We start from the raw sequence: 17,468 nt of genomic DNA on the forward strand, positions 1-17,468 counted from the left end.
TGCAGGCTCGGAAAGGGTTAACAGCTGCCATGCGTCATCACGTGATCCGAGCGTCATGTGACCTGGCTTCCATCACAAGGGGGGGAGTCCGCAAGGTTTTTTTTTTTAATTTCCTCTTGCGGGAGACGATTGGCTGAGCCCGCGGAGAGTTCCGATTGGCCGAGAGCGGGGGAGGCTGCGATCCGATTGGCTGCCGAGGAAGGCACGGAGAGCTGCGGTTTGCCGTTTCGGAAAAACTCCGGCAGTGAATCGTTCGGGAGGAAAGGGAGAAGCCGGGATGATGGCCGGAGGGCGAAGCGAGCGGGGCGCCGGGCTGGCGGTGGCGCTGCTTGTGCTGCTGGCGGCCGTGGGCTTGGCCTCCGCGTTGGACAACGGCCTGGCTCGGACGCCGCCCATGGGCTGGCTGCACTGGGAGCGCTTCCTCTGCCAGACGGACTGCGAGCGGGAGCCCCACAACTGCATCAGGTAGCAGGCGGAGGCGGTCGGTCCCTTGGGAGGAGACCGGCCCTTCCTCTCTCTCCCCCCCCTCGTGGGAAAGGAATATGGGAGTTGTAGTCCAGAAGGTGCTGGGGCTCCTCCTCCTCCTCCAGGGCTGGAATTTGGGTTTTTTTTCCTCCTCTTTGGAAAATCACATTGGACTACCTGGAGCATGTAGACTTATATATCATTTTATGGTGCTTTACAGAGCCAGCCTCTTGACCCCCAACAATCTGGGTCATTTGACCCACCTTGGAAGGATGGAAGGCTGAGTCAACCTTGAGCCAGTCAGCATCGAACTGCTGGCAGCGAGCAGAGTCAGCCTGCAATGCTGCATTTAACCATGGCTCCTAATACAATCTGGGTCCTCATTTTACCGACTTGAAAGGACAGAAGACTGATCAAACTGCCCATAGAAGTAGCCTACTAATAGCTAATAAATACTGGCAGTCTTCTAAGAGAGGACTCTCACTTCTGCCTGCTGTTCCCTTCCAAAAGGCCCAAAACCAGACTACTAAACTCTAGTCCAGTAGTAGCTAACCTTTTGGGGCTCCTGTGCCAAAAATTGTACATGCACTTGCACTCACACTCCAGCACCCAGAAGGCACCCCCCTGCCCCCTACGCATGTAACACACAATCCCCACCCACCCCTGCTGTCCTGCACTGCACCTCACAGCTGATTTTTCAGCCGGGTTGAGGCCTTTTTCAGCCTCCCAGAGGCTTGAAGAAGGCTTCTGCAGGCTTTACAGGCCCCTTTTCATCATTTCTGCTATTTTCAGAAAAACAGGAAGTAACAAAACAGGCCTAGTTTTTGGCCTGCAGAAGCCTCCCTCAAGCCTCTGGGAGGCCAAAAATCAGCTGTGAGGCACGCATGCACAGTGAGGTAAATCCTGGCTCTCATGCCAACACAAATGGCATGCCACCTGTGGCACATGTGCCATAGGTTCACCATCACGGCCCTAGTGTCTCCCTCAGATACACCACTCTCGCTCACACATCCCTTAACTAGGATGTAGTTAAATCAGCTGAGTCACACAAGGAAGAGTCAAGACCCAACTATATTTCTTCAAGTTTAGCAGGATTTGAGACATCAGCCATGCCAGGATGGGGTGAGGCATCTTGGCTGCCTCAGATCTTCTTCAGAGAAGGGTCCCAGCATGCTGTTCCCTCAGGACACTGGTCCAACTGGTTTGCAGGGTGGCTTCCCCATAAGCTCCCATGTACGTTCCTTTTCTGGGAACTTCAGCGCTTCAGCTCTTTTTTTTTCTCATAGGATTTCTCTCTCGTGCCTCAGTTGGTCCATCACCAGCCTTGTCTTCTCTCCAGCTTCCTCTCTCTTTTCCAGGCAGCCTGACCCACTCTGTCAGCGGTGGGCTCCATTTATACCATTTTCCCTCCATTCCAGCTCTCATCTGATTGATAGTCCAGTTTCGGACTCAATCATTGTCACCCTTGACCCTGGCTTTCCCCCACCCCTGGGTTTATCATAATCCATATTCTCCAATGGGACACTATCCATAGACAAGAGTCATCAATCATGCTCTCCAGTTAGAATTTTGCGCGGTAGAAACTTCAGTCACCTAGTTACTATCTTTGAAAACATTATGGAATACACTTTCGGTTTGCAAGCTGCCGCACTGCTCCCCCCCACCCCCGTTTCTATTGGCAACTCCAAAAAGACAATAGAAATATTTTATGAATTGACAACAGCCTGTTGCTACTCAGAATAGAAAATCTGAATCTTTCCAGGGGATGAATGACTGTTCTCTCTCCCCCCACCCCCTTCATTTCCTACTTCCTTATTGACTTCTGGCCCTTTGCACTCTTTCTCTTCTCCCAGTGAAGAGCTCTTCATGCAGATGGCTGACCGGATGGCGTCGGATGGATGGAAAGACGTTGGGTACCATTTCCTGTCTATCGATGATTGTTGGATGGCTCCCACCCGCGATAAACAGGGACGGCTGCAGCCAGACCCCAAACGCTTTCCCAGCGGGATAAAGAAGCTTGCAGACTATGTGAGTGGGCGCTTGGGAATTTTTGCCCTGGGAGCTTCTTCCAACTTGGGGCAGCTGGAAAATTCAGAAATGCCGGATTGATGGAAACGGCAGGTGCTGTTAATCCAATTCCTCTCTGGAGAAGGTGGAAGAGGTTTCCTATGTAAAATCCATTTATACTTTGCCTTCTGTATTGATTTCTAACTACAAACCAAAAATTACTCTCCTAACCCACTTTCTCTACAATTCTGTAAGAATCCTTCTGCTGGGTCAAATCAAAAAGATCTAACTTGGGGTGGAAGCTGGCTCTCTGACTCCGATGAATTTTTTTTCTCACATCTTGGTCTCTCTCTCTCTCTCTCTCTCTCTCTCTCTCTCTCTCTCTGGGCCCTTTAAAAGCACCATATCCAAACATGGGCCAGACGTTTTAGAGCAACGGTCTTCAAACTTGGCAAGTTTAAGACTGGCGGACTTCAGCACCCAGAATTCCTGAACTAACATGATTGGAGGAGGAATTCTGGGAGTGGGAGTCCACTAGTCTTAAAGCTGTCGAATTTGAAGACCCCTGTTTTGCTGGGGAGTTTTGAGCGTTGTAGGACCACGCATCTGGGGAATGCCAGGTTGAGAAAGGTTAGCCTTAGCATGTTTTAATTTTTTGGAGGAATGCTTAGGAAATACAACTTGCCTGCCATTTCCTTCTTGGCCTCTGTGATTCAGGTCCACTCCAAAGGGCTGAAACTGGGCATTTACGCAGACATTGGGAACAGAACCTGTGCTGGCTTTCCCGGAAGCTACGGCCACTACGAACAGGATGCAGAGACCTTTGCCAGCTGGGAGGTGGATCTGCTGAAATTCGACGGATGTGACTTTGGGACTCTGGATGAAATGGCTGAAGGTGTGTTTGTTAGGGTCACGCAAGATGTCAGGATTCCAGCCATCGCTCTAATTAAATCACGATCCTCCAGCCAAACTTCAATAAACTTCAAAGGATTTATTAGGGGTGAAATATTGGCACTGCCCTGTCTGAAGCCAACTCTGGCATACATAATTTACAGTCCCTTGTGACCCTGTTTCCCCCTCTCCCCCCTGGGTGTTTCATAAACCATATTCTCCAATTGAGCACGTTCACAGGCTGGGTGTCCTCATTCACACGCTCCAATTAGATCCACAGGCAAAAACTGGTGTTTTAGTTACAATCTTTTAAAGATAAGAATTGGAACGTACTTCCGCTTTCAAACTGCTGCACTTTCCCCCGCTTTTTATGGTAACTACTAAAACAGGTCTAGGAATGTTTTATGAGTTAACACACAAGATGCTAAGGCATGTCTGGTGTTCCTGCAATCTGTTGAATAAAACTACAGCTAGAAGAATTCACACAACCGATATCTCACAAAGCAGGATTATCTTGACGTTGACAGCTTGTTGCCCGGGGAATTCTGGGATTTGAAGTCCACAACCTTTAACGTTGCCAAGGTTGGACACCCTGTGATAAAGCAGAGCTGAGAAGCCACTGTGGGCCTCTTACTTTGTGGATTTATATGGAAATTTATATAAATATATGCCAGTAGCAGCTAGGCTTTGGCTATTGATAATTGTGCTTTCCTGCCAGTTGTCTGGCACTAATGCGGTCTTAAATGTTGTGCCATTTTTTATGAGTGCTTCTACCACTCCTTAGTGTTGGTCTGGGAAGGTCTGAGAAGTCCTGCCCTGGGGAAGATTCCTTTCCCAATCCTATGATTCTATGTCTAAAGATAGTCCTTATCTAGCAGCTGCCTCATTTAGCAGCCATTCACAGTTACAACAATTAAAAGGGAATTTTGCCACACAATCTCTGCATTTGTGACCTTCGCAAGCCTATAAGCAAAGGAAAGCTGAAGTAAGATTACAGCCAGAGTTACGGTTTCACTTAGCAACTGATTCACTTAATGACAGAGTTGCCAATCTTAACTGTGGTCACTAAACGAGGACTACCTGTAGTCAAAAGAAGTCAAGCTATCTTCTGTTGAGGATGTTGGAAAAGGCTGGAGTATTTTAATGCTTCTTTTTCCTTCCAGGTTATAAGAAAATGTCTTCAGCGTTGAATAAAACAGGAAGAAGTATTGTATATTCCTGTGAATGGCCACTTTACCAGAGACCCTTTAAAAAGGTAAGGGGGGGAGGGGAATTCTTTCGATCTCATTCTAGGAGGAGATGGTCACCAGGTTGTATGTCTGGTAAAGAATATCTGACAAACAGGGATTTGAATTAAAGCAGGTTCCTACAATGTCTCACTTTGTTCAATTGCAGCATTTACTTCTGAAGTTTTCCCACTTGCAACCTGAATAAAAACCGGTCTGTTACTTTTTCTTTTTTTTTTCTTTGATTCTGGAGTCTCTTCAACTCAACGCTTGGGGCTAAAGGCATGAAATTAATGTTTCTTCTTTGCCTCTTTCCTGGCAGGTCAACTATACAGAAATTAAGCAATACTGCAATTACTGGAGGAATTACGCTGACATCTCTGATTCCTGGAACAGCATCAAGAATATCTTAGACTGGACTTCTTATAACCAGGATATTCTGGTCGACATAGCAGGGCCTGGTGGCTGGAATGACCCAGACATGGTAAGAAAACCTGCCCTGAGGCCATTTATCTCAGCCAGTGTAATTTGCGTCTGTAAATATTCATCTGAATATCTGCATATTCATAAAAGAAATGGTAAAATCAGGTAAAATCAAAGTAAAATCAGTAGGCTGATATATAATTATTGCTTTGGATTGTAACAATTGAAGTCTCAAAGGTGGGTTTTTTTCCACCACTAAAAGGGAGTATTTTTTTTCCTTGAGATGTTTCACTTCTCATCCAAGAAGCGTTATCAGTTCTGGCAGAATGATGGACCTGGCCAGAACTGATGAAGCTTCTTAGATGAGAAGCGAAATGTCTTCTTCCTCCAGCAAAAAACAGTCCAGTTGCCTTTTGACAAAAAAAACAAAACACTTTTGAAATAGCTATGACCTCGACGACAGATTCTCCACAGATATTTTAACAATTGGAGTGTTGAAATAATAGCTTTGTCCCATGGGCAGTAACTAATTTCAGGGGTCCACACGTAACATTTGGGGGAGTTTCAATGTGTTGCAGAAGTAGGGCAGGGAGGTAAAGTGGGCGAGGCCTTTTTAAAGGTTTATTCATCTTATCAAAATTTCTACACCATTTGTCTCACCTAAGCGACTCTGTTGGGGATTCTACCCGAAAAATACAGTAAGGAAAAGACATATTTAGTTATTCATATATTAACTGCTGCTAGGATTGTATTTGCACAAAATTGGAAGAGTGAAGAGATACCTACAGATGAGAATGTGATGAGGGAAATATTAGAATGTGCAGAAATGATAAATAAACATTGGCAATTAAGGAAAAAAAGCAAACTGAATACTATATGATATGGGATCTATTTGATCCATGGTTAACAAAAAATGGAAGTTGGAAACAGGGAAACAAAATTAAAAAGATGTGTTAAGACAGTTACAAACAAAAACTTGCTCTACCAGTTACAGTCCAATTTCGTACTTCGAATGAAATTTCAGCCAAACATGTTTAGCAATAGTAGCCATCAGAACACAGTAGGCAGCAAAGGAAAAGGTCCTGGCCCATTCAGCAGCTGCTGAATTGCAACAGCTGGTTTTTGGGAAGGTGTTAGACAGACCCTCTTATGTCCCCAGTGCATACTAGTTGCAAGTAAGCCTTGTTCCATTCTTCTGTGTCAAATGTAGAGGCTGCAGCTGCAGAACAATTTACTATTTTAACCCAGCATCAGATAGATTTTACAGGAAAGGCGTTCCAGACATTGCACTAATCCATAACCTGGTTTCTTTGGGGTTGGGCTTAACCTGGTGTATCAGCTTAGTTTCCAAGAGATCTTCTCATCACCTGCGAATTGATTCTTTGAAGGGGATCTCCCAGGAGTTGAGCCAGGAAATTCTCTGTGAGCCTGAGGAAGGAGAGTTTCCTTGCTAGAGTCTCTTCCGTTCCTACCCTCCATGTCAGAATATTCATGAACTGACAGAGACATGGGTAACAAGGTCAGCCAATGGGAGCTGAATTGGGGGGGCTGAGACTGGAAGGAATCTGGGCGTGGCTTAGCTCCATGCTCAGCTCTGAAGAAACAAAACTTATCTGAGCTTTTTAAAGTGAAACTAAATAAATCTTCTCTGAGCTCTGAAGCTGCTGCTTGTATTTTTGCTTTACCACATTGGAAGAATCTACTATTAGTATTGTAAACTTTACTTTGTTATTGTGTATATAAAGAAGTTAATGAATCCTGCTGAATCAGTCATCTGTGCGTGCTTTCTGGATTTGATTTCTGCAATGAATTCTAGCACTCCAGCTGAATTTTGTAGCGCAAAAGGCATCCATTGTGAACTTTTCTTTCCAGCTGGTGATTGGGAATTTTGGCCTGAGCCGGGACCAGCAGATAACACAAATGGCCTTCTGGGCTATTATGGCGGCCCCACTATTGATGTCCAACGACCTGCGTCAGATCAACTCCAAAGCCAAGGCTCTCCTCCAGAACAAGGAAGTGATAGCGATCAACCAGGATCCCTTGGGCAAGCAAGGTTACCGAATTGCCAAGGTAAGAGGTGACTTGGCGACTTCAGCTGTAGAAAGTCTTTATCAGCAGTGTGCAAAGACAGGGTTATATTACACTATAATTGTGATTTAAGATATCTCCATCCCATTTATCTGATTTTGAGCACAATCAGCATTTTCATCCTTGTCTCTTGCATCCAGTCTCAGCAAAGCCCTTAAATGTGTATTTAAATTTAGTTAAATTGCATTTACATTGCTTGCATCATTTTGCCATTTGCATAAGCCATTGCACAAGTGATAATCACCATGAATATTTTGGAATTAGATCCATCCACCCTCAAACGCATTCCATTAGCTTTAACATACTTGCAATTTTGTTTTTAGTATACACTGAAATGCACTACGCCTATTTACAAGGAATTGTTGCTAACTTTAAAAAGCATCCTTGGTGATGGTTACCTTTTAGAAGTAAGAAGGGTATGTTTCAATGCTTATTAATTTTACAGTCAGGCTATTAAATGCCCTCTGTAACAGGATCAGATCAGTAGACTTGATTCATTTATGGCAACTATTCTTGGTCTCCGTGCAGAGTGGTGCGGTGGCCTAGAAGTGGAGCGCTCTCCTCATAATCAGGAGGGCTATAAAGCACTATAAAGCGGTATATAACTGTAAGTGCTATTGATTTATTTATATATATATATATATATACACACACACACACACACACACACACACACACACACATATATATACTGAACAAAACTCAGCACTGGCAACAGGAAGAGCATCCGGCCAGTAAAACACTCTTCTAGCTCCATTAGTTGCCCAGACTCCACCCTGCAAGAGATTATGGGGTCGTTAAATGAAGATGATTCTTGGTCTCTGTGTAATCTGATTAAAGATGCATTCGTGCTTCTTCTGACTGAGGTTATTTATTTTCTCTAGGACAAAACCTTTGAGGTGTGGGAACGGCCACTCTCCGAAGGAGCTTTTGCCGTAGCCATACTAAACCGGCAGGAGATGGGGGGACCACAGGCCTATGTCCTTGCTACCATGATCATTGGCAACGGCTTAGCTTGTAATCCCAGTTGTTTGATTGAGCAAATTCTTCCGACCAGGAGAGACTTGGGGCTACACAACATGGTTTCCTTTTTGAAGCTGGTGGTGAACCCAACTGGTACTGCGCTGCTGAAGATAGTGGTGAACACACGCATACTTTTTATTGGCCATGGAAGAGGCTACCCTAAAGACCTCTTATAACATGGCAGCATTCTCCCCTTGCAAATTCTTTCAAGAGGATCTAACGCAAAGCCGCCCAAAGAAATCAAAGGAAAATCGCTTTAGAGTCTTTGCTTCAAGAAGTTGATTGTCAAGAAATGCAGAGATGGTCTTTTCGGGATTCTCAGATTTTAAGCCTCGAGAAGGTGACATTGTCTTGTCTCTTTGGAGACACCGCTGAAAACAAAATTAGCTCACTTGATCATGTTTATCAAGTGGTTTTATATACAAACACAATTTGTTGTGTAACAATAGTAGCCTATTCTCTTGTGCTGTGGGCTTTGCCGGGCCACAAAAAAGATGACCTACTGCAATTGAATATGCTTGCAGTTGCTTCTCAACAATCACTGGATCAAAATTAAGAGATATGTATACAGTAGGTCTACGGGTAAATTGTGCAATAACTGAAGAAATTCTTAAAAGGATTTGGGTGCACTTTGCTACTCCTAAAATCCAACAGATTAAACGGTACTACACATGTGAAGCAACTTTCAGCTTTTGGAGTTGCAAAAGTCTCTCTTGGTACTGGAGGCTCTGCGACATTGGAATGGCACTACCTCAACTCTGATCTTGAGAATTCCAGCCCTTAACATCTGAACCTGAATCTTGCAGTTCATTAAAATGCTTTTTCCCCAATAAATCTTTCCTGCCTGCACTGATGCTAGCTTTGTCCAAGGCAGCCACCGATTGAGGGCCCAGATTATGATCAAGTCAGCCAAACTGTTACATTTATTCCATTTGCTCTTACTATTTCAAGGAGAACGAAGATCAAAGGAATCTCATCAATTCTTTTGAGCCAGTTGGCAGAAGGGGAGGAGGAAAAAAAAACCGCCAAAGTTTTGTGAAGGTTTCTTCAATCGGAAGATAGCTTCTATCCCATTCTTTTAATAAACATGTACTTTAAAAATTGCAATTAATGTCTTGAAAAGGAGGGATGTGGAACAGTTTTCCTTCTTTGATTTTGGACATAATGTATTTTGAGTAATTTTTTAATATGCTTTCAATAATATGCTTTGGAATATAATGTGCCAAATAATAGTTAAACAATAAACGTGTAGAATTAAGAATGTGTAGAATTGGAATTATAGAAACTTACCCAAAAGGCAGGAGAACTGAAAAAGCCTCCCCTCCTACACTTATTTTCCCAGATCAGGAGCCGTTTCTTCAGCTAAATCACATTCCTTTTTTGGGTTACCAATGTGCGCTTTGTGGTAAGAACAAGCTTCACATCAGACGAACTTTTAAGGGTGTCTCCCAACAACGAGCAGCAAAGAAAGTACAACAAACCATTGCGTTCTGACAGAATTTTTAATGGGTTCCATACCAAAGAGTATCTAGAACTGGATGACCTGGCCCTGTGAAAAGAAAAATAAAGATCCCGACTAAGCACATGCTACAGTGACAAATGAAAGCACATTTCATTGGATGGATTTTTCAATTTTGGAAAGCATCCTTGTCTTAGAAAACTGAAAATATGCCTAGACTTTGATTCCAAGTGTATGACCTCGGAATCTTGGGACATGGAAGGCCCTAGATCAGGGGTCTCCAAACTTGGCCACTTTAAGACTTGTAGACTTCAAGTCTCAGAATTCTCCAGCCAGCATAGAGTTGGAAGTCCACAAAAGTTGCCAAGTTTGGAGACCCACGCCCTAGATCAAGAGTTGGCAACCTTAAACACTCAAAGAGCCACAAAAGTCCTAATCAGAACTCCCCCGTTCAGTTCTGGAGCCGACCAGAAGTCCGGTTCCCCCACCATAGTCTCCTCCTAGCACGGCGTCCTTTTGCCTCTACCTGACCTAACCGAAAGCCCTATCAATTGTGAAGTCAACCGTAAAACCCGCCCCTTGCCAGAGTCTCTCCTCCTGGCACACCGTGCTTCCCACCCCAACTGGAAGCTCCTCTCAAAATTGTGGCGACAGCCACAGAGGGATGAAAGAGCCACATGCGGCTCCAGAGTCACGGGTTGCTGACCCTTGCCCTAGATAACATTCTCAAACTGGTTCTCCCCCATTTTCTCCAAACGTGAAAAAATAGGCTGCAATGCCTACAAACGTAACCAGATGCTATTTCAAAAAAAAACCAAAAGGTGTAACTTCAAACATTCGTCCTAGTAAAAGAAAATCAGCCAATTTATCATTTTTCTATATATTCCTTACTCAAATGCTTTCCATTTATTCTTTGTAATCCACCCAATTTTTTGGCTAAATCTGGTGCTCCACATTAAAGCTACTTTCTCCAGAACTGCTAAGCACATATTCAACCAAGTAGACCAGTTTTCGTTTCGTAAGACTAAAGCAGGCGTGTCAAATTTGCGTCCTCACGGCGCCATGCGAGGTAGCGTGACTTTCCCCCCCTTCGCTAAACTGGGTGTGGCCAGCATGTGACACACCTGGCCCATGAGTCTGACAGCCCTGCACGAAAGTAACGGATCCACCACTGCCCAGAATATTGCTCAGACATTACCTTTCTCTTCTTGTCTCCACCTAACTCGAAGTGCTTGCACCTCTTAATGGCCAGCATCCTCTTCGACCTACAGTTCGGCTCCACGCACTCCAGTCTCAGCACAATCTTCTTTGTGGTCTTTGCCTGCAAGCAGGAAGGAGGAGGTGTCATACATCTTCGGCGCAGTGGTTAGTGCACAGTGCCGCAAGCTGCTTCTGCAGCCAGCTGCCTGCAATTGGGCAGTTTGAATCTCACCAGGCTCAAGGCTGACTCAGCCTTCCATCCTTTCCGAGGTGGGTAAAATGAGGACCCAGATTGTTGGATGCAATAGGCTGACTGACCTCTATAAAGCAGTATATAAGTCTAAGTGCTATTGCTATTTCAGAAACCTTCTCCGTTTTCTCCACATTTTCTGCAAGCTTTGAACTTTTAACGATAGTAAACTTGGATCTGTGGAAAGTTTTTTTTTTTTAAAAAAAAAACCCTTTCTTGACTTGGGGCTTATTCAACACTGTCACAGTCCAACAAGGTAGGCCAGATAAGACATCAGGGCCATACAGGTGAGGACTGTGTTTATTGCAATAGCTACAGTAAGAGAAACTTGCAAGTCTGAATGTACTTCTTCATATTCATCTCAACTGAGGAGGGTCTTGTCTGGGTACCTGTTTTTCTTGGCCTGGGCTCAAGACCCTTTTGGACTGCTGCCTTGATAGAAAGTGAGTGGTACGGTGGCCTAGAGGTGGAGCTCTCGCCTCACAATCAGGAGGCTGTGAGTTCGATCCTAGGGAGCGACAGATATTTCTCTCTCTGGGCATGATGACAATTTATCTGCTGAACAAAACTCCACTTTGGTGATAGGAAGGGCATCCAGCCAGTAAGCACTCTGTTTCATTCAGTTGCCCAGACTCCATCCCTCAAGGGATTATGGGATTGTTAAAAGAGGATGATTGTCTTGATAGCAATTCTATCTGCTGTCCTTAATCCCTCTACAGCCCCTGCTAGCATCCTCACATAGAAAAAGGATCAAATTTTGTATCTCCCATTGTTAAAGAAATGGCTAGTTTCTATTATGGAAAAAAAGAAGTTGAGGGTAGATTTTAATGCCTTATTTTACTGCATCAAAGGAGTCAGAAGTCAATGCCTTTTTTCTTTTTCCCTTGCTTTCCCCCACTATCCTTTTCCCTTTCCTAATTTCCCTAATATTTGCTTTTGTATGTCATATTATAAATCAATAAAACTATTTTATGTTTTTAAGTCTATCTTCCAGTATTAATGCTTCAAATAAGATTCAACAGACTTCCAAATGAAGCTTACCTTCTTGCGAAAGATGGGTTTTGTCTGACCTCCATAGCCGCTACGCTTACGGTCGTATCTCCTCTTTCCTAAAAGAAAGTTTTCCTCAGATCAAATCATGGTCTGCTTCTTCCCGACTGCAAACCTTACGAGTGGACAAACATGACCAGCTACACCAACCCAATCATCTTTATTTACTAGGGTTTTTTTTACATTATGGCCTCCGACAGTTAGAAATTTATATGGCTGCTGTTCTTTATGGGGAGTTTCAGCGCTTCCATTCCCTTCTAACCCCGTGCTTTTCAGAATGTCCAATCACAGGCTCCCCCCATTTACTTATTAAATTAATATTGCCACCTATTCGCCCATGGCAACTCAAGGCAGCTTACAGAATATAAAATCACATTTAAAACAAACTAATAAAAAGAATCAGATAAATATAATAAAATCATGAATAAAATCACCCCCCGCCTTGGCGACAGCAGATCACACAAGCCATTTAATGGGCTCTATCCCACGCTGGGTTCACCCGAACCGCTCCAAACTGGGAGATACCCGCCTCTACCCCCCCCAACACAATACAACTCACCGTGAAGACAGAAAACCCCTAACCCAGTGAATCCCACTAACACACAATCCTATTGCACCATGTGAAGTTATTGCACGTTGCACTGGCCCCGCAAGTCATCTGTACTATATTTATTTACTGAATTTATATTGCCGCCTATTCGCCCATGGCAATTCGAGGTGGCTTAAAGAATGTAAAACCATATTTAAAATTTAAAAAAACAATAAAAAGGAACAAAAAGAATCAGATAAATTAATAAAGTACAACAGAAGATTTTTCTTTACAAAGAAAAATACAGTGCAATGTGAAAACGGTGACCTCTGTATCTCTGGTTCGGATGGAAATGAATTGAGGGGGGAGTCCTTTCCCCCTCTTCTTATAAAGAAGAGACAAAGGACCTTTTTTAAAAAAACAAAGCATATATATATTTAGATATATATTGCGTATATATTTAGAAACCGATACAAACGGCAATTGTACCTAAGAATAAACTGAAAGAGTGGAAAGGAAATAATCTTTCATCCTTGAAAGAAATCAGGAAGTGAGAAAGCAGCGCTGTAATGCATGGAGGGCTAATTTGAGACAAGAATGCGCCAAGCACCACAACTCACCTTGAGCATACAAAGACTCTTTGCCCTTCTTGTATTGGGTGACTTTGTGGGGCTGATGCTTGCCACATTTCTTGCAATAAGTCCTGCGGGTTTTCGGGACATTCACCTGTCCAAAAAAATCAGTTTTACACCAATTAATAGAACTCTACGTTCTCCAGGTAGGGAAAAAAGACAAACACGCAAATATTCCAGGGAGAATTCTCCAACTCTGCTCTCTTTCCCAACACTGAAATAAAAATAGAATAACGGAGTTGGAAGGGACCTTGGAGGTCTTCTAGTCCAACCCTCTGCTTAGGCAGAAAACCCTACACCACTTCAGACAAATAGGAACTTCAACTCCAGAACTACGGCCTGCTAATACAGCCGCTGCTTGGAATTTTGAAGTCCCTAAACTTGGAAAGCACCCAAGCAAGGAAAAGCTTTTGGCTCATCAGAAAACAGGGTTTATTTTATTAAAAAAATTTATTCCACCTGTATTAATTGATAAATAACTCAAGGGCGCAAAGGGCTCACCAACTTACTAAGAGTCTTTCCTGCAGCAAGCAGAATCACAAATTACCAATCTCCATTTTACCCTAGCATGTTGTGTAAACTCTTACCTCTGTACCCAGGGGTGGGATTCAACTGGTGTTACTACCGGTTTGATGACGTTTTGCATGCATGTATAAAAAAACTTAAGTTGGGCTGGCTGAGCACTGGTGCGCAGCATTTGAAAAGCCACTTTTTTCCCCTGCTTTTTCAACCTCAGCTGTGCTGCGCAAAGCAGCTGAGGTTGAAAAAGCAGGAAATAAAGGACAGGTAAGAGCCCAGATGGGCCCAAAAGCAGCAAACACAGAACCGGTTTGGTGTCTGCTGCTCTTCAGAGCTACCGGTTCTATAGAGCCAGACAGAACCAGTAGCATCCCACCCGTCTGTACCAGTTGTATGATTAGCTATGTTGTTAATTTGCAACTGTCAATCTTGATTAGTTTCCAAAGATAATCTGGATTAGCTTCCATTACTGCACCATTATTTTACCAGTTCAAAAGAACCAGGCACACATTTTGCATTTTAGAAACAAGGCCAATCATCTCAGCACCTTGTAAGAATAACATCAGCCATTAAACATTCTGGGCCCAGACTAATGTTTCTGGGTTGTACCCTTCCTGACAATAACAGTTCCTGACAATGACAGTAAGTGTCTGATGTTCACCACAGAAGGGAGAAAGCTACTTTTGATCCAGTTTGTTGGCTTCTACTTAAGGAGCTATTCAACTAAGCACATCCAAGTGAATTATTTCAGACTTTCTCCTCCAGAAAGAGGAACATCTCAGTTTACTGGAACAGATAGAATAGCAAATAGAATAGGAACAGAATTCTTGATTGGCCAAGTGTGACTGGCCACACAAGGAATTTGTCTTTGGTGCAAATGTTCTCAGTGGACATAAGATAAAATACATACATGTCTTTTGTCCAAAGCTCCATTTTTAACCCTTGCACTGCACTGCAAAAATGATCCACAGTCCAGACTTCATTTCTGGATTGGATCTGGATGGGCAGATTCACGGATCCTTTCAGAAATCCGCGAGGATCTTTCGATTCCCTAACTCATAAAGAAAGGTTGGTCCATGAGAAACATTCAAAAACCCACCTAATGGGATGGTTATCATCCATTATGCATAATCAGGCTTGGGGAATCAACAAGCTAAGATTTAACCATCTAAGATGCCCAATAGAGAAAAAAGGGACGGGAGGGAGAAGGAAAACTGAAATTCTAGGATCGGCTCTTTTTTAAGGTATCACGGGGTCTTTTCGAGCGATCTGATTGGCCGCCGCACTGGGAACTAGGCTTAAACGAAGGTAGTGAAGGGAACCATGTCTTTTATTCCTTTCATATTTCGCTCCGGCTTTACCGAATATAAAATTCACGTTCCTTTTTCCCCGCGTCCCACGAGAGCCCCACGGCCACGTTATTCGGTCTCGGCCGCCACCCCAGCCCCCACTCCGGGGCCCCAACCCTCCGGCCCGGCGGCGGATGGAACCGGATTCGGTTAACTCACCATCTTGCCGACGTTAGCGGCGCCCAGAGAAAGAGCCTCTCGCCGGAAGCGGAAGTAAAGACCGTAGAGCGGCGGGGGGGAGAACGAAGGAAGGAAGTTTGGAGGATAGAGCGCCGTATCCAACGCACAGAGTTCGGAAGAAATAAGGAGAATGCGGCTGCCCCCTGCCGGAAAAAGGCAGGAAGTGATGGTGTACAAGAGCAAATACTGTCATTATCATCATAATAATTCCCTTTTTTTCGGCGTTTCTTGAAAGCGCCGTCAGGGATTGAGGTTCAAATCACTCAAAGGACCAGAGGAGGAACCGGTCAGAGAAGCAAAAAAGCAGAAGAGTGGTTTCCGACCCCTGTCCTCTTTTTTTTTTTTTTGGTAGATATTTTTCTTTGGAAGGGGAAAAAAACCAAACAGGTCATCACTTCTTTGGAGCGAAATTCTCGAAAAGAGGAAGCCTCGGTGGCTTTGCAACCTTGGGGCTTTTTTCTGTGCAGATTTCATCCGAGTGGAGGCCAAGCTGGCCAGGGTTTGCATCTCTCCACATGCACAGAACAAACCAGAAGGTCGCTGGTTTATGTTTGGCTTAGTCTGTGGTTGGAAATCAATCAGATGTTGACTTGATTGATTCAGTCGTGATTGAACAAACCGGGGCCAAGCCAGTTGTCGGAATCTAGCCTACCAAAGTCAAGTCAACAATTTCGATAAGAGACCTCGTAGAATTAGAGGGGTGGGGGGGGGAACCACATTTTAATTTTGATTATTGCAAAAAGACAAACAGGCTGTGGCTAAAATCAGTGCTAACAGATACAGTAAATACAGTAAATATTTGTGTATGTGGTCAGAGACACTTACTATGCAAGACCGTTTTCAACTAACATTAAACCCGCAGTTAAAGCTGCAAAAGGAATCTCCTCTGTGGGTTACTTTGTACCACACACCAAGCCATTTATAAAACATAATATAAAGAACGGTTGCTGGAATTGGGTATGTCTAGTTTGATGAAAGGAAGGACGTGATAGCAGTGTTCCAATATTTGAGGGGCTGCCACAAAGAAGAAGGAGGCCAACCTATTCAAAGCACCAAAGGCAGGACAGGAAGCAATGGATGGAAACTACTAATCAAGGAGCGAAGCAGCCTAGAATTGATAGAATTGATTCTTAACGAATGTATCTTTTCTTTTATGTATACTGAGAGTATTTACACCGAGACAAATTCCTTGTGTGTCCAATCACACTTGGCCAATAAAAGAATTCTATTCTGTTCTATTCTATTCCATTCCATTCTATTCTTGGCTTACCCCTGGTTTACTGAATAAGCTTCATTTCCCTGGGTTACAGGAGCCATATATATTTAGGGTATAGAGTGTATGAACTGGAACCACACAGTGCACAGCTAAACCCAAACCAATCCCAGGGCTTGATGTGTGTGTGAATGAATCCAGTGTTTACCCAAACTAGGCAACATCATCAGTGCTAGCAGTGATGATGTTCCCTAGTTGGATCAGGAAACTTTGCAAGGAAACCACCAAGCTCAAGAGTTATCAAGGACCCCGGATTTCAACTCTGAGTTACAAATATCTCCTTTATTAGTGGCTACCTTGGATTTCCCCCGCTTTTTCAGCTAAACTCTTCATGTCAACCATAACTATTTATTTGGCTGTCTTTTTGTGCTTTGCTGTGCCACCTGTTCTTCCAAAGGGCTGTCGGTAAAGTATTTATTTAGTTTAGTTTGTCAAGCATGTATGAGAAAACAAGTAGAAGTATGAACATAACATATAAACATATAAGTATAAACAGGTATAAGTATATATGTAATAAATGAGTATGGATAAATGGGAACGATAGGACAGGGACGGTAGGCACACTGATGTGCTTATACATGCCCCCTTACAGACCTCTTAGGAACGGAGTGAGGTCTACAGTACTTTAAGGTGAAAGTTTTGGGGGTTTGAAGATACAACAACAGGTAGTGTTGTGAGGTAGTGAGTCAGGTAGTGAGTTCCAGGCATTGGCCACTCTGTTGCCGAAGTCGTGTTTTCTGCAATCGAGTTTGGAGCGGTTTTACTTTGAGTTTGCTGTGTGTGTTATTGTGGTTGAAGCTGAAGTAGTCATTGACAGGACGTTGTAGCAGACAATTTTGTGTCCTAAGCTTAGGTCACACCACAGGCGGTATAGTTCTAAGTTGTCTAGGTCCAAAATTTCAAG

General features: G+C 43.7%; 2 protein-coding genes across 2 annotated transcripts; one reads left to right on the top strand and one right to left on the bottom strand.

Moving 5' to 3' along the window:
- The first annotated feature begins 187 nt into the window (after window positions 1-187).
- GLA (galactosidase alpha) lies at window positions 188-9,381 on the top strand. The gene is made up of 7 exons (XM_026702964.2): window positions 188-465; window positions 2,319-2,493; window positions 3,190-3,367; window positions 4,527-4,618; window positions 4,912-5,073; window positions 6,885-7,082; window positions 7,985-9,381. Exons 1-7 carry the CDS (start codon window positions 278-280, stop codon window positions 8,297-8,299), a joined length of 1,308 nt encoding a protein of 435 aa, XP_026558749.1. The 5' UTR covers window positions 188-277; the 3' UTR covers window positions 8,300-9,381.
- Window positions 9,382-9,611: 230 nt separating this feature from the next.
- RPL36A (ribosomal protein L36a) lies at window positions 9,612-16,897 on the bottom strand. Its single transcript, XM_026702965.2, has 6 exons — window positions 16,861-16,897; window positions 15,271-15,434; window positions 13,232-13,337; window positions 12,074-12,141; window positions 10,781-10,903; window positions 9,612-9,672 (listed from the first exon to the last, which is right to left on the bottom strand). Exons 1-6 carry the CDS (start codon window positions 16,895-16,897, stop codon window positions 9,652-9,654), a joined length of 519 nt encoding a protein of 172 aa, XP_026558750.2. The 3' UTR covers window positions 9,612-9,651.
- Between the last annotated feature and the right edge of the window lie 571 nt (window positions 16,898-17,468).

This window comes from Pseudonaja textilis, chromosome 12 (genome assembly GCF_049901715.1).
Source record: "Pseudonaja textilis isolate UNSWEBS1 chromosome 12, rPseTex1.2, whole genome shotgun sequence".
Taxonomy (NCBI): Eukaryota; Metazoa; Chordata; class Lepidosauria; order Squamata; family Elapidae; genus Pseudonaja; species Pseudonaja textilis.

Excerpts from the sequence above, each read along its gene's own strand:
- GLA (XM_026702964.2), top strand. The coding sequence starts at position 278 with ATGATGGCCGGAGGGCGAAGCGAGCGGGGCGCCGGGCTGGCGGTGGCG. Across the intron at positions 466-2,318 it reads GAGCCCCACAACTGCATCAG|TGAAGAGCTCTTCATGCAGA; the intron begins GTAGCAGGCGGA and ends CTCTTCTCCCAG. Across the intron at positions 7,083-7,984 it reads AAGGTTACCGAATTGCCAAG|GACAAAACCTTTGAGGTGTG; the intron begins GTAAGAGGTGAC and ends TATTTTCTCTAG.
- RPL36A (XM_026702965.2), bottom strand. The coding sequence starts at position 16,897 with ATGAAGAGTTTAGCTGAAAAAGCGGGGGAAATCCAAG. Across the intron at positions 13,338-15,270 it reads CCGCTAACGTCGGCAAGATG|GTGAATGTCCCGAAAACCCG; the intron begins GTGAGTTAACCG and ends TTTTTTGGACAG. Across the intron at positions 12,142-13,231 it reads AGAGTCTTTGTATGCTCAAG|GAAAGAGGAGATACGACCGT; the intron begins GTGAGTTGTGGT and ends ACTTTCTTTTAG.